Source organism: Solanum stenotomum, chromosome 5 (genome assembly GCF_019186545.1).
Source record: "Solanum stenotomum isolate F172 chromosome 5, ASM1918654v1, whole genome shotgun sequence".
Classification (NCBI taxonomy): Eukaryota; Viridiplantae; Streptophyta; class Magnoliopsida; order Solanales; family Solanaceae; genus Solanum; species Solanum stenotomum.
This window is the reverse complement of record NC_064286.1, coordinates 60,266,458-60,282,134: the sequence shown is the minus strand read 5'-3', so window position 1 is coordinate 60,282,134 and position 15,677 is coordinate 60,266,458. Positions and strand designations below refer to the sequence as shown.

Sequence of the window (15,677 nt, the reverse complement as noted above, 5' to 3'; positions counted from 1 at the left end):
CACAAAAGGAGATAATTGAAAAAGTTCTCGAATGATTTTAGTTATTCTTTTGGACTTTATATATGTTTTGATATTTGATTAATTTAGATTCAAAAGTGTTTGATATATATTTTGAAGTTAATAATTCATTTATATTGAAAATAATTTGCGAATTAATTCGAGACTAATAATTAAGAATGGGAGTGAACATACGAATATATTATTATTCTCGCACGTAGTGAATTGGTCCCATGCTCTCCACCTAACAGTTCTCCTGAACCTAAACCCTGAAAAAACATTTTTCCTCTTCCCTGTGCACAACGCAACCGCACGCCGCCCGGCGCCGCCACTATGAACATCTCAACCATGGGGCTCGATGCCAGCTCAATCACAACGGCGACAGCCACCGCGACGGCGAAGGTGAGTCACCGGAGTGGGATCATCGGTTACAATGGGACCAATAGTTGTAGGCTCATTCAGTTCCAGCAAAGGAAGAAGAAGGCTTCTTCATTGATCGTTTGTTCGACAAAGCCGCTTTCCTCGGTAGTGGATCGTCAAGGGGTCAACGAGTCAGGACTGAGTCGAATTGAGTCACTGAGTCAGGTATCAGGCGTGCTGGGTTGTCAATGGGGTGATGAAGGAAAAGGAAAGCTCGTTGATATATTGGCTAAGCAATTTGATATTGTTGCTCGTTGTCAGGTATATTTGTATGAGTTTATTATTAGTATTATCATTTCGGTTAATTCAACGGGATACCAGCAATTCTGTCCAGCTAGAAGAAATCGCCTAGTGTTCTTGTCTCTGCTGAAATTTGAACTAGGCCACAGCCTTGGGTGCTATATGAGTTTATGTCTATACGAGTTTATGTACGAGTGATAACTTCCTTTAACCGGTTAAATAACACTGATACTGTATAGTTAGCATCTTGGAGTAAATTTTAGGCCAAATCAAGAACAATATTTGCTTCATTATTTGGAATTTTTTGTTAGATATGCTTGGTTTCAGTGAGTGGGTGACTTAGAATACAAGAGGCCTTCAAAAGGAGCCCTAGTGATACCTTAGGATCATAGTTTCTTTTGATTCTAGAGTTTCCCCGTATTATTTTTTGATCACTTGATTGCTCCCATTTGGTACCTGCTGGAAGTACCACATAACTCTATCCACCAAGGCTTGGACAAATACGAAGAAATCACATACTGTTTTCAACTCCAAGGGATTTGAACATTAGAGTTCAGGATTCTCAACCCAATGACCAGTAGGTCATGTCTTTAGGTGCAAGATTAAATATTTTTTGTATAATGTTCATATGTATTTCATATCTATACCATTTTGTTTTAAATTTGTTGTTTCTATTTATTTGCCATTCTATCATTCTACTTCACTTTATATTGCTTGGGATAGATAAGCTTGTTAACTACGCTAGCTGAGCTTTTTAATAATGTTTTTGGTTGTTAGGGAGGAGCCAATGCTGGGCACACTATTTACAATTCTGAGGGGAAGAAGTTTGCTCTGCACCTTGTCCCTTCAGGGATTCTCAATGAGGAAACTATATGTGTTATTGGTAACGGAGTTGTGGTACATCTACCAGGACTTTTTAATGAAATTGACAATCTTGAATCTAATGGAGTTTCTTGCCAAGGAAGGATTTTGGTATCCGATCGTGCTCAGTTGTTATTTGATTTTCACCAAGAAGTAGATGGGCTTAGAGAAGCTGAGCTAGATAAGTCCTTTATTGGAACCACCAAGAGAGGCATTGGGCCTTGCTATTCAAGCAAGGTTATTCGAAATGGCATAAGGGTAAGTGATTTAAGGCATATGGACACATTCCCCCAAAAGCTTGATCTTTTATTATCAGATGCCGCTTCAAGATTCCAAGGTTTTAAGTATAGCCCTGACATGCTCAGGGAGGAAGTGGAACGCTATAAGAAATTTGCTGAGAGGTTGGAACCTTTCATTACAGATACCGTGCACTTCATGAATGATGCTATATCTCAGAAAAAGAAGATTTTGGTAGAAGGTGGTCAGGCAACTATGCTGGATATCGATTTTGGGACATATCCTTTTGTCACTTCATCCAGTCCATCAGCTGGTGGAATCTGCACAGGTCTTGGAATTGCTCCCAGAGTTGTCGGTGATCTTGTTGGTGTGGTAAGCAAACTTGATTTATTTTCTTAAAAGAATTTTTTTCCTTTTATACTGAATAATGAAGAACAGTTCCATCTTTCCAAAAACATATTGCAGTACATCTATCATTGTCAATCAGCTAAACGTGTGATACACCCAGCTTTTAGCCAGAAGAATATGATCCTCATATCAACTAGCTCTTAGGAACCAATTAACTGCATGGTCCTTCAGTCTGCATTTATCACACTTTGAGCGTTGAGCAGCAAATATTGAGTTGTTTTAATTGATGCTTTTCCTGCAGGTTAAGGCATATACGACAAGAGTTGGTTCTGGTCCTTTCCCAACAGAACTCATGGGCAAAGGTGGTGATGTTCTTCGTTCTGCTGGGCAGGAGTTTGGCACAACTACTGGACGCCCTCGTCGCTGTGGTTGGCTAGACATAGTTGCACTGAGATACTGCTGTCAAATAAATGGATTTGCTTCTCTAAACCTGACAAAACTAGATGTGCTGTCAGATCTATCAGAAATTCAGTTGGGTGTTACTTACAGGCATCCTGATGGTTCAACATTAAATTCTTTTCCTTCTGATCTAACTCTTCTCGAACAAATAAAAGTAAGTTTCTTTTTTTTTGTTCTACTTCAACATCTTTTTACGTGATGATTTTTGTGGTGTTTGGACGACCAGATTATTAGTTCCAACTTTCAGAAAATCTTTTTTCATAAAAGTTTTGTTTTTCAGTGAGGAGTTAACTTTAGTTTAATTTCCTCTACCCTATTATCGGAAGGTGGATGAAAACAAAATTCCCTAATTTTTGCAACTCTTTTGTTCTTTCAATCTGCCTTTTCTCTCCCATATATCATGATTTTTTTCTATTGGCTGTTCATATCAGTAGACCTTCAGTATGCATATTGATACTTCTTTAATTGCCCATGTTGCTTGTATCTTATTACCGTTTTCTATTTTCTTGTATTGTGTGTTTGTGACTAATGCTATATGTTTTCCTTTTTCTCATCTATGTAGGTGGAGTATGAAGTTTTGCCTGGATGGCAGACTGATATTTCTTCCATCAGGAAGTATTCTGACTTGCCCAAGGCTGCACGCGAGTATGTAGAAAGGATAGAGGAGCTTGTTGGGGTACCTATCCACTACATTGGTATTGGGCCTGGTCGTGACGCCCTTATCTACAAGTGATTTTAGATATTTTCATCATATTACCAGAATCATATTCTTCAAATTGCTGGTAAACCTTAGCTAAGCTTGTAGTAACTTTAGGCATTATCAGTTTGATGTCGTTGCTTAATGTAACAATAATGTACTTGTTGTTTTTAAAGCTAGATATACCCCCTCCCTGTTTTCCTTTCGGGATTTTGTTGAACCTCCCAAGGAAAAGTCAGTTAAGAACGCCACTAGCTTACTTGAGTGATGACGCTTCTGTCTGTATTGAACTGTTTGCCTTTTAATTTTTGACTTGTTGATCTATATCAGATGTTTCTATTGGTAAACGTATTTTACTCGGGATAATGCATGAGAACCACCCTCTAGTTACACATCTAAACTATACGAGGGTCCTATTACCCCGGAACTTAATTATCAAGCTTGCACTCATTTTGTGTTAAGCTGTGGTGTCTATTAAGATGATGTCACTGCAGTGTTAATAGCAGACCCCCATAATTTAGATGTGTAACTAGCAATCTCGCCGTGGCTTAGGAGGCTCTGCTGGGTCTAAAGCAGACATTGACTTCTTAAAACTTTCAGAATATAATTTTTTATATGAAACTATACGATAAATCAATTTATTATATGGTTTACTGTGAAATATATAGAACATGAACTTAATTAATTCCCAGTTTTTTTAAAAAAGGAACTGAATCTGAGTTTCACGTGATAGAGGACGCTCTATTTTGAAATACAATTGGTTTATAATTGCCTCACTTGACATTGAATAAATTCTTATTCTATTAAAGTTAAAAATGATCTGTAAATAACCTATTATAGTCGGTTAAAATACACCGACGATGTAAAGATACTTTTAATACGTGTATATAAGATAAATTCTTTCAAAAGTTCCATATTGAAGATGGAAACATAAGCTCATCATTCACATTATAAAAGCTATTAGCCTCTTCTGCTGCTACCTCATGATCTTCTATACCTGTTATTGCACCCAATGTGTCCCAATTATAACTTGTTGTATCACCAAATAAATGAGCAATTGAACTATCGTCTTTTAGTGAAACTCCCGACTCTGTGAAACTACTGATGCTGTTATTATTATTATTATGATCATGATCTTGATTTTTATCAGGCGGTTGTTGTTGATGATCATCTCTTTTCATTATTCCTATTTGTTGAAGAAATTCATTCAGATCAATCTGAGGCTTCTCAGCTTGATCACCACGAACCGCTACATTGTTGAGTGATGAGAATTCATCTTCCTTCTCCTTGATCATCACTTGCGGACTTGTCATTGTCAAGTACTCAGGTTGTAATTTACTATAGTTTTGAGTTCCATTTTTGGGAAGATCACTGATTGATGAACTCGAAGATGAGGCTGTTGCAGCCGCGGCCTCTGCTCTCTTGAGTTCTTGAAGTCTTTGGTGAATTACATGAACATTTGGCTGAGCACTTAAGTTGAGTAAGCCAGTGGTATTTGGGATTAATGATGAAACAAAGTTGTTGGTTGATGAAAACCATTTGAACTTTTGTGATTTGTTCAATGGATTGAAATTAGCTCTCATATGAGGTAAATTAAGGTAAGCATCTGGTCCATATAATCTTCTTGCTGCTTCATCATAAGCCATTGCAGCTTCTTCAGCTGTAGCAAAAGATCCTAACCATAGCCTAGTTCTCTTTTTAGGCTCTCTGATTTCTGCTACCCATTTCCCCCATGTTCTCTGTCGAACGCCTCGGTATTCGCATAACGCGTTCTGCGGGCCCCCTTTCCCTCTTGCCGGGCCCTTCTTCCATGGTTTTAGTGGATTTCTTTTGTAGCTGTCCATAAAGCCCGTTCAGTACACTAGACTAGATTATCAGTGTCGTACTGGAAGGCCAAAGAGTACAGGAAAAATTGTAAGAAGTTATAGCTTAGTGAAGGGTAGTTAAGAGTGTATAGTGTGTTAACTTTTCGGGCCAACTGAAAGCCCGTTCAACATGCTAGACTAGATTATCAGTGTCGTACTGGTAGGCAAAAGTGTACAAGAAAATTGTAGAGTGTTTACTTTTCGGGCCAACTGAAAGCCCGTTTAGTACGTTAGACTATATCAGTGTTATATGAGAAAGTGTAGTATTGTATTTTTGCTAAGTGTTGAGTGTGAGGGATATATTGGAAGGAGTGGGAATATATATATGTGTGTGTGTGTATAAGGGAAGAATTTGTAGTTTTGATTTAAATGTTTTCACGTTTGTAAGTGTTATAAGAGCTCATACATGTGACCGTTTGAGCTAAGTAGTAGTGTACACTGAATATAATGTCAAGTCACATTATTCTTTAGTTCTAATTTCTCTCATTCTTTCATTTTACTCTTTTTATTTTATGAAAGTTTTAAGTTATATGCAATGACGATAATGAATAAAAAATCTACACAATCAAGTCATTTACATATGTTAAACCATACATGACGATTATGAAAAATGAACTACACGCTCTTTATACAAATAGCCGATCGGATTCATAATTTACTTTTTCTAGCCGAAATGTATAGATTATATACGTTATACATATATTGCATGTATTATAATATAGTTCTATATCCATCTATTACTTTTAGTTTAGGTGGTTGTGTGGATGTTATTTAGGATAATTCTTCTCTTCTTCTTTGTTTCTTTTTTTTTTTTTTAAAACATCCTTTGCGTAATTCGAAATTCTTACTCCGTTCGTTTTAATTTATTTATCTTACTGTCCGTTATTCTAACTTTCCACATGACATGATTAAGATCATAAGATTGAATGAAATTTTGATAGCATTATTCTACCTATCTTCGGTTAAAGACCCCAAGATTAAAAAACCTGATCTATTTTCTTAAGCTTCGCTTCGTGTCAAGTCAAAATCAGACCAAGCAGAGAAAGTATAAAGAAAGACAATACACTCTAATGAAATCCATCATTGTTGTAATCTCAAACTAAAGAGATTGCTTTGAATTGAATGAAGTATGACACCTCACATTCCTTGGATTCTCTAATTAATTCAAAATGGTCTATTCTTCTCTCATAAAAGTCACAGAAGAAGAAATACTAGCCAGTGATGAATTTCTACTAATAAGTTTTGTATAAGTATTAAAAAGCACCTCACAAGAATTTTTGAAATTCACGAGCCTCTAAATTCACATGTATTTTTTCTGACATTCACAGCCTGATTCTCGAGTCTTTACATTCATCTTTATCCCATGCAGTCATATACGTACGCATACAAGACAACTTGAATCACACTTTGAAATGGACTCGGGGAGTGACAGAAGCGGATTCAGAATTTAAAGTTATGAGTTATGTTTGTATGACGGACTCGAGGGAAGTGCAATTTTCAGGGCTAGGGAGTGACAGATGGATTAAGAATTTGAGTTTCTTTGGGGTCGGGGAGTGGCAACAGATTCAAAATTTGAAGTTATGGATTTTTATAATGGACTCAAGTTATACTATATATAAACAATTGGGTTCATAGTTGGGTATTTATAGATATTTAATGGATTTCTTGATATATTAACAGTCTCGACAAAAGTTACTGAGTTCATGTAGATTATTTTTTGGATCCAACATCCACCCTAGAGAGGGAGAGAGATACATGATTCAAGAGGGGTTCAATTGAATTTCCCTCGTTAGAGAATTACATTGTACAAATAGGAAAAAAGTTACAGGGGAATCGGGACGCAACAGGGAATTGATCAATCCAGTAAATAGATGACACGTGGCATTCTTGTATTTTTTTCCACCAGTTAGAATTCCCAACTCTGCCACTATACTCGGGTCGGTGGGAGGGGTATAAAAGTCATTTCATCCAGTAACTTAATGACAAGTTGACAAAAAATGGTATACAGAAAAGAAACTAGTTGAAGAAGACTAGTAGTAATATGTAGTAGTAAACCTGTGAGAGTAATAAAAGGAGAAACACGGGCTTATGTTCCCCTTTGATATATGATGACAAAATATAAGCTTACCAACTTGTTAAAGAACGAAAGGGTAGAGTGTATGCAAATTTTATTCTTATCTCGTGGAGGATTGTCATGCACGTCACGTCATACATACATGGAATAGAAAAATACAGATTATATACACTCACCATAAACATAGAATGGAAAAGTGTCAACTTTAGATTTACAAATATAAGGAACTTAGAAATAAAACATGTTTCTTGCACAGTGCATCCCTGCCTTGTCAATTTCTTAATTTTTTATGTCAGTCATTTGATGAGAAATCAAAAGAAATATCTAAAACTCGAGTGGCTAAAGCTGAAACAGCTACTTTCGAAGCAACAGAACTAGAACTGTCATAAGCCGATGTCGTATTCATAATTCAAAAAGTGACCATTTCATATCATTGACATCATAAAAGGATCAAACAAACTGGTAGACTAGCTAAACAAGGTTGTTATTAAATCTTCAGAACATTTACAAGCAGAACATTTAAGCATTTTTACACTTCATTAGAGAAAAGTTTATAACAAAATGTTATTTTCTGCAAGCTACATGGGAACTTCTAATTTTGGCTTCTTACCTTACTTCATTCCAAAAAACTTCTAACGAGGACATTGGGGGTACAACAGAAGGCTCAAGAGACCTCAAAGCCTAACAAAAACTACCATCGGAGAGACTTAAGCCACATATTAACAGTAACTGCATTATGCACAATAGTATGCTGTTCCAAAAAAAGCAGCCAACAATTTTAGACAACACTACACATATATAGAGTCCATTTTAAAAAGAAACCTTTATGTTGCTTTCTCGCCTGCTTTGCTAATGTTTCTCCACTTATCTTTGAGGTCCCCCGATGTCCGACCTTTCTGGAAAACATCACCTCCAAATTCCAAAATCCTCTTCCATCTATCATGAAAATGTGAGAATCGTAGTAATCCCTCCTGTGGAAGCAACAACAAAGGCTAGTACCACTAGATGGCCAAAAAGAAAAGTACTGACTACAGTAAATCACTAAAATTGATATATTTCCCTTTATATACGCAACATGAAAGGAAAAGCACAGCCGCATGTAAATTCCTCCAACATTCAGGTGAAACCAACAAAAAGAAACCCCTTATTCCTATTGAATGGGGACAATCTTTTCTTTTTTCATAAGTAAATATATGTGCATTTATAGAAAAAGAGGTGAATTTTACCTTCTATTTGAACAAAGGGGGTGCATTCTTACCACATTTTCAAGGAGAGAGAGCATGAGGCAGAAAACAAGCAAAATTTAGACAAAAGAATATGCATGATTCTACCTTCTATTTGAACAAAGGGGGTGCATTCTTACCACATTTTCAAGGAGAGAATAAGCGTGAGGCAGTAAACAAGTAAACTTTAGACAAAAGAATATGCATGTACCTTTAATGTTTCCTCCTCCATTTTTGTCCATGGGAGCTTCTTCCTCCTCAGTTGAGGAATCCAGGGACAGGAACTGCAAATTAAAAGTACATCCTTTATCAACAGAGTTTCCAACTACTCGCTCTAACAATAAAAATGAACAGCAAACAATCAGAGGTATAAATTGTAACCAAAAAAAATAAAACAACAGTAATTCACGTGCCTGATTATCACTATTAACAAAATGTTTTGATTCAACGTAAAAGAGATGAGAAAACAGAAATAAATGCAGACACTGGAAAGTATAAGTGAATCAGATGACACTTTTTGGAAGAATATATGAAGTGATCACATGATTTGAATAATTGGAGAAGTGCAAAAGACTTACTTGTTTTCTTGATTCCTAAATTGTACATGGTATCCGGAACCTATCTCATCTTGTTCTTCTTCAGAACTTACTTCTATAGAAGAACTTTCTTGGCACACATGTTCATGAGGAACATGTGGTTGAGGTGGATGGATCTGCGTGACCTCGGCACGCATTGAATTTCTAGTGACTGGATGACTTCCTGCTGGTTCAGCCTTCTCCAAAGAATTTTTGTTTCTATTCTCATCATGACACAATTCTTCTTCCTCTCTGGACTGATTCTGTCTTGATCTATGACATCCAAGAGGTGATTTGTCGGGTTGTTGACCAGCTACTAAGCATTGTTTAGGTAGAGAAGCCTCTGGTTGAGGTGAACCGGTTTGCACGACTTGAGCTCCGACAGAACTCTTGTCGGCTGGAGCACTTCCTGCTTCTCTGACCTCATTCAACGAATTCCTCCCACTTTCATTGCGGAGTAGAGAAGTTTCTGGTTGAGGTGCACCAGTTTGCATGACTTGAGCTCTGACAGAACTCCTGTCGGCTGGAGCACTTCCTGCTTCTGTGACCTCATTCAATGAATTCCTCTCATTTTCATTGCGGGGTTGAGAAGGCTCTGGTTGAGGTGCACTGGTTTGTATGACTTGAGCTCCGACAGAACTCCTGTCGGCTGGAGCACTTCCTGCTTCTGTGACCTCCTTCAATGAATTCTTACCCTTTGCATTGCGGCACAACTGTACAATTGTATCCTCTTGAGATTGATGCTTCTTCATTCCTTGTGACCTAGGTAGTGACTTCTTTGATTGTTGTCCAGCCCCCAAGCGAATAAATGCAGCCAAATCATTCCTAGCAAGTGAGGCCTTCTTCTTACCTTCCAGGTACTCAGAAATGGCTCGAGAATATGCACAAAAGGGGCAATAGAAGCTTCCTTTGTAATCAAAGTTGGGTACAGAACCCAAGCAACTTTCATGAACCACCAAAGAGCAAGTATCAGAACTACAAACTAATAAGTTTTCCCCCTCGTTACACTTCACACAAAGATTAAGCTCTGTACAATCAACAGTTGCCAAAGAATCTTCACCCTGAGCGTATTGCAAGTTCAAGAAATCATTTTTCTGTGAAGCAAGATCAGTACTCTCATTGTGATACTCATCAGTATCACCAGAGAACTCAGATTCACAACTTTGCTCAATATTCTCTTTGTCTGCATTAGAAGGTTCGCCATTTTGCAGATCTCGTGGAAGATTATAATCCAGGTCACCTTTGGAGCCACAAGTGCGAGAATCCTGCTGAATCACATGCAGGGATGAGTCACTTGATGTTCCCAGTTCAGCACAACAATTGCTGCTACTTCCAATATTTTGGAACTTCTTGTCTGAACTCATTCTTTGAGGCAACAGATCCTTGATACTAGAGTCAATGCCAGATAAAACACTTGCTGATGCAGCATGCTTTGCTTTACCATCCTTCAGGCATCCATTTGCTTCAAGGGTACCATCATCTTCCGAGTTCCTTTTTTGAACAATAGATTGACTTCCTCCACATGATTCTGCTGGGACTCCATCTCTTTGAGACGATATCAAATCAGGAACAGTGTTCTGAATGGGACCAGCAACATCCTGCTTAAACTTTTTGGCAGCCTTCGCACATGGATCAGAACTTTTCTCTGGCGTGGCTTTAGTTTTATTGACTTCTATTTCATAAGCAGTAGGGGCATTAAAACTCCTCTTAACAGGCAGCAGAGTGCTTCCAGGCTGATTTTCTTGCAGGCCATTCTTGTTGCCCTGTGTTGAAGTATCCAAGTTCTCAGTTGGTGCAGCATGTCGGGTATTCACACCTCCTATTTCATGTCCCTGCTTAAAGCCATCAGAACCAATAGCATCAGCAGTACCACTGTCTCTGTAGTGGTTCCCCAACTCCAATCCACTTCTTTCTTTCAAGGAAGTGGAAAAAGGATTCGTCGATTCCACAATGGCATCTTTAAACTGTTTATAACAGAAAATATAGCAAATCCCAATCAGACATAATATTTTCATATGTTCCAACCAATCAAATTCAAAAGACTATTAAAACTAGCTTACTTGTTGCAAGTGACACTTTGGCAAGATAGATCTCTTTTTCATAATGAATGACAGAACATCCCACTTGAACATATCTGGCGTAGCTGTTTTTAGATTTGATGCAGACATCTGTGTTACATTTACATGCAAAGACACAACTAAGCATATGTAAAACAGAAGTAATTAAAACTCTCAAGGAGACCATTCCCTTGAAAATAGGTCCCTTGCTTAGAGCTTTCAATCACTGAATCAAATAATCTACCATATATAAGTAGAAGACAGAACTAATTACCTCCAACAATATGCAGCGAAGGACATCTTCGCAGTCCCTTGACGGATCAAGTTCAACTTTGTCACCTGGAACTGAAGCGACACTATTTGCACCTGAGTTTTTCCGAACAAATAAGCTCTCTAAAATTCTCAAGGAAACCATTTCCCTTGCATTTCTCCCCAGATCATCAGAGATTTCAGGAGTCCTCTTAACCAAATCTGTTATGCAAGAACTATTAAAGTCAAAACTCTGATGCCCACAATTCAACAACAGCTTCCACAAAATAAAGCAATTGTAACTTCACACATACTGATGAGTAAAGATGCGTCTATCTCACTGGAACTTGCCAGTGCTTCAATCACCCAAATCCATGGCAGAGATGATGTACATGCAAGTTTGGTAGCCATGAAAGACTGTTGCAGTGCTTCAGAGACCATAAATTTGCTATTTCAATTCCCAGCTACCTCATACTTATCTCTGCTCATAAAGCTGTTTGACATAGAGATAGAAGGGATGACAGTGCAATGAATACACAATAATGACAAAAGTAACAAATTATTAGATTCCTGCACCCATTAGATCAATAACCAAATGACGTTCTTTGTGATTTTTTTTTCCAAACAGAAAATTATAAAACTTTATCCAAGGCCTCAAACAAGCCAAATCAAATTGGGGGTTCTGTTGAGAAATGGTAAAACATGTCAAGTAAACATAATTAAACAATTCCTTGAGCAAGTAAACATAGCATACACTTTTCTTGATTTCCTTAGATGGAAGCTTCCCCACCAAAGCCTACTAAAAAGCTGAAACTGAAAATGTAAAATTGCATATATCAATGCGTATTTACTAGAAACTCACAATCCCAGCTGGCATACGAGTTCAAATAAAATCAATGATACATACTTAGGACTACAGCCTCTTGGATCAAGGATTTCCTTCTAGTCCTACCAATGCTAATTCTTTAATAGCTTCCTTTATTTCACTATACACTCACCTCTGTCAGTTGCATCAGCCTTGTAATCAGTAAGCTTATGAGCTTTAGGGATAGAAAGAAGGACTAAAAACGATGTTATGTTTCAACTAATTAGATCATACTTCTACACTAGTTTTTTCTTCTCAAATTGAATTTTATGTTTTTACTTAGTACAACAACAACATACCTAGTGAAATCTCACAAGTGGGGTCTGGGGAAGGTAAAATGTACGAAGACCTTACCCTTACCTCGTGGAGATAGAGAAGCTCATGCTTTAGCTAAGTAAGACCATCAAATGAAAACTGGGTATATCTTTTTTTTTTACGTCAAGTCAATGAAGATTATTAGGCTAGAAATAAATTATCACCGCTCTACTCTACTAACCCCAGTACTAGATACTAGATAGAATGGCAGTCACCCTAGCATAAGATCCTTCTCCGCTCGTCTAACTCAATCTAGATAGCAAAGGTCGCCCATATGCAATCAACAGATCGAACAAAGAACCAATGACATGGCAAACAAAAAAGACACAGATCGGTGCACGAAGTATCCCGCCTCCCCACAGGAACCAATAATGCTCATTACTCCCTCTTGAGAAAGCAAAATCAATTGGGACAACAAAAGAAAGGAACATGATCAACTTAACTTGGTAAGAGTACAAAAGTAAATAAAGTTAAATCCTTTCCCATGTTTTAGCTTTATTAACATCTATAGAAACTCAGATAAAAATAGTCAAGAACATTCTCAGTTGTCTCTCAGAAAATCCATACCACAAACACTAAAGAACTACAACAACAACAACAACAAACCCAGTGTAATCAACATGTGGGGTCAAGTAGAGTATACGTAGACCTTATCCCTACCTTGAGAAGGTAGAGAAGTATAATCCCACATGTGGGGTCGGCTAGAGTATACCTAAACTTTACCCCTACCTTGAGAAGTCCGAGGTTGTTTCCAATACACCCTCGACTGAACAAAATGCAAAAGAGCCAACAGTAACAAGCAGAAACAACAACAAGAAAATAAGATAACGAAGCTAAATAATAACAGGTAGTAAAAACACTGAAGAACTAACAAAAAGCTAAAACCTTTTCTGCTACACAGTGATAAATATACAGAAATTCTTCAAAAAACTGATATTAATTAAACAATAGACTAATAGACTAATATAAGTAAAAATAAAAGCTTTTGAAGAACCTGATTCTCCTTCCATATACATTCAGCAAGTTCCCCAACTTCCCAATACACCATAAATTTGAAATACAAATAGAAAGAAAAAAAAGCTAGATTTTTCTGGAACCTTCGATTACTAGTAGTGTTTCTATGCAGCGAAAGAGGCGAAAAAACTGATGAATCTCTTTAGTTCAGAAATTGCAGAGCTTCCATTAAAGAGGGTTTTTCAAATTATCAGAGCAGAAAATTGTACAGATTTGAAAAAAAGAAAAAGAGAACCAAGTAGGAAATAAGTCGGGTTCGGGTTATTGGGTCGGATCCTCGTTTATCCCGATCATAGGCTTCAAATCTAATAAAGAAGTCGAGAGTTACATACTAAGTTGAGTCACCCTTTTCAGATTTCGAGATTTAAATAAGTCTATTTTTTAATCGTAATTTTTTCATATATCTTTTAATTATTTTGAATTATCAATTATTGTGAATTATAGTATTTTTTTACGTAGTTTACAAATATATAAATTTCATTTTTAAAAAGTTAAAAATTCCACGCGTAATTTTTCGATAAAACTTAAATTATTTAACTCTTGAAAAATAAAAAGTATCAGATGAACATAGTACATATTATTTATTTTTTTGGAGGTAAAAAAGATGATAACAAAGTAAATTAGATTAAACATTTATGTTTCGTCTAGTATTAACTAAAAGATTCATCCCACGGTTCGGTTTTTTAAAACATTGCTAGTATTGGGCAAGTTGTAAGGTGTATTTTTAGTCCTTAGTATATGAGAATAAATAGAAATATAAATGGTAATGTAAATTTTACACATTGAAAATGTAAAATATATTTATACGATCAGATTACTTAAAAATTAATTATGTGTAACATTATTTAAATGAGCATTGATCATTAACTGTTATAAATGGTAAGTAATCTACAATTACATGTTAAGTTATGCTAAAAAGGAAAAATAAGATACTCGATGCATGAAATATTTTGTATACACATAAGATTCGAAAAAGTGTGCACTTCAGAAAGGTGTGATATAAGTAACCTTCCCTGATACAAACATTAGTTATTACTTTCATGATTTGAACTGGTAATTGTAATCTTTAACACTCTATTTGGATCAATGTTACCCATTGTTTCATAATGTACTGTATTGCATTGTACTCTATTGTACTAAATTGTATGGTAGATACAATGTTTGGCTAGACTGTATTGTTTGTTGTTGTTTAATAACATTTTTATTGTTTTTTTTTATTGTATCGTACAATATTATAATTTATAAATTTACTAAAATATCCTTAATTATTCTAGGATAGGAGGTTTGACTAGAATTAAATAATATATGGTAAAGGGTAAAAAAGTATTATGAAATATTATGCCATGATATAATTGAAAAAAGAAATTAAGTAACAATGTGAGCACACCAAATCGGTTGTTCCATAAAATGGGGGTTTTCATAGGTACGTAACAACGAAATTTAACAATACAATACAATACTTTTTAAGTAACAATCAAAACAAACATTGTAGGTAACGATACAATACAATACAATGGGTAACAATGATCCAAACAGAGTGTAAATCATACAAAAATAACTTTATTATTGCACTAATATTCTTTTTCACATGTTAAATTATGTTGATGGTGCTAAATAAATTTACATTATTAAATACGAAAACTGAAATGATATGATTTCTTCACTTTTGTTATTTTCTTGAGTTGAGGTTTATCAAAATAACTTTCTATCTCTGAAGGTAAAAATAAAATTGCTATACACATCATCCTCTTCAAACTTGTTTGTGAAATTACACAGTACAAATATTATTGTTGAAGTTACATCATATGATCAATGGCATATACAAAGAGCAAAATATTTAGTCTCATAGATAATGAAGTATTTTGGTCTTCTTCTCACAAAGCAAATTCAAACTTTATTACACTTCAAAAAGCAACATAAATTTTCAACTTTATGAACATGTTACAACTCAAAATAAACTTTGTTCATAAAATTAAAGAGAGAAAACAATGCACAAGTTATATAAATCCAGTACTACCTTAGAGTTGGAGGTGGAGGAGATGAGAGGAGAAGTACATGAGGAATGGTCATGTATCTAAAGAAGAAGCCGCGAAAGCGAAGAATGGTATTTAAATTACATATTGACGTGGTTTCATAGTGTAAAAATTCTAATGACTCCACGAACGAGTTCAAGCTTCGAAT

The 15,677-nt window shown here is 36.0% G+C and overlaps 3 protein-coding genes across 5 annotated transcripts; 1 reads left to right on the top strand and 2 right to left on the bottom strand.

Annotated features, from left to right (window-relative positions):
* Positions 1 to 224: 224 nt before the first annotated feature.
* Positions 225 to 3,527, top strand: LOC125866060 (adenylosuccinate synthetase, chloroplastic-like). Its single transcript, XM_049546348.1, has 4 exons — positions 225 to 678; positions 1,435 to 2,127; positions 2,405 to 2,716; positions 3,125 to 3,527. The coding sequence occupies exons 1-4, from the start codon at positions 331 to 333 to the stop codon at positions 3,293 to 3,295; spliced, it is 1,524 nt and encodes a 507-aa protein (XP_049402305.1). The 5' UTR covers positions 225 to 330; the 3' UTR covers positions 3,296 to 3,527.
* Positions 3,528 to 4,072: 545 nt separating this feature from the next.
* Positions 4,073 to 5,282, bottom strand: LOC125866070 (dehydration-responsive element-binding protein 2F-like). The gene has a single exon (XM_049546361.1). The coding sequence runs from the start codon at positions 5,101 to 5,103 to the stop codon at positions 4,162 to 4,164; it is 942 nt and encodes a 313-aa protein (XP_049402318.1). The 5' UTR covers positions 5,104 to 5,282; the 3' UTR covers positions 4,073 to 4,161.
* Positions 5,283 to 7,661: 2,379 nt separating this feature from the next.
* On the bottom strand, positions 7,662 to 13,701 carry LOC125866050 (uncharacterized). 3 transcript variants are annotated; one of them, XM_049546336.1, is made up of 8 exons: positions 13,477 to 13,701; positions 11,617 to 11,795; positions 11,328 to 11,524; positions 11,057 to 11,164; positions 9,671 to 10,960; positions 9,000 to 9,544; positions 8,633 to 8,705; positions 7,662 to 8,169 (listed from the first exon to the last, which is right to left on the bottom strand). In XM_049546336.1, the coding sequence occupies exons 2-8, from the start codon at positions 11,741 to 11,743 to the stop codon at positions 8,023 to 8,025; spliced, it is 2,487 nt and encodes an 828-aa protein (XP_049402293.1). In that variant the 5' UTR covers positions 11,744 to 11,795; positions 13,477 to 13,701; the 3' UTR covers positions 7,662 to 8,022. The 3 variants fall into 3 exon arrangements, with proteins under 3 accessions (XP_049402293.1, XP_049402291.1, XP_049402292.1); XM_049546334.1 differs by having other exon boundaries at positions 9,000 to 10,960; XM_049546335.1 differs by having other exon boundaries at positions 9,000 to 10,960; positions 13,580 to 13,696.
* Positions 13,702 to 15,677: the final 1,976 nt, after the last annotated feature.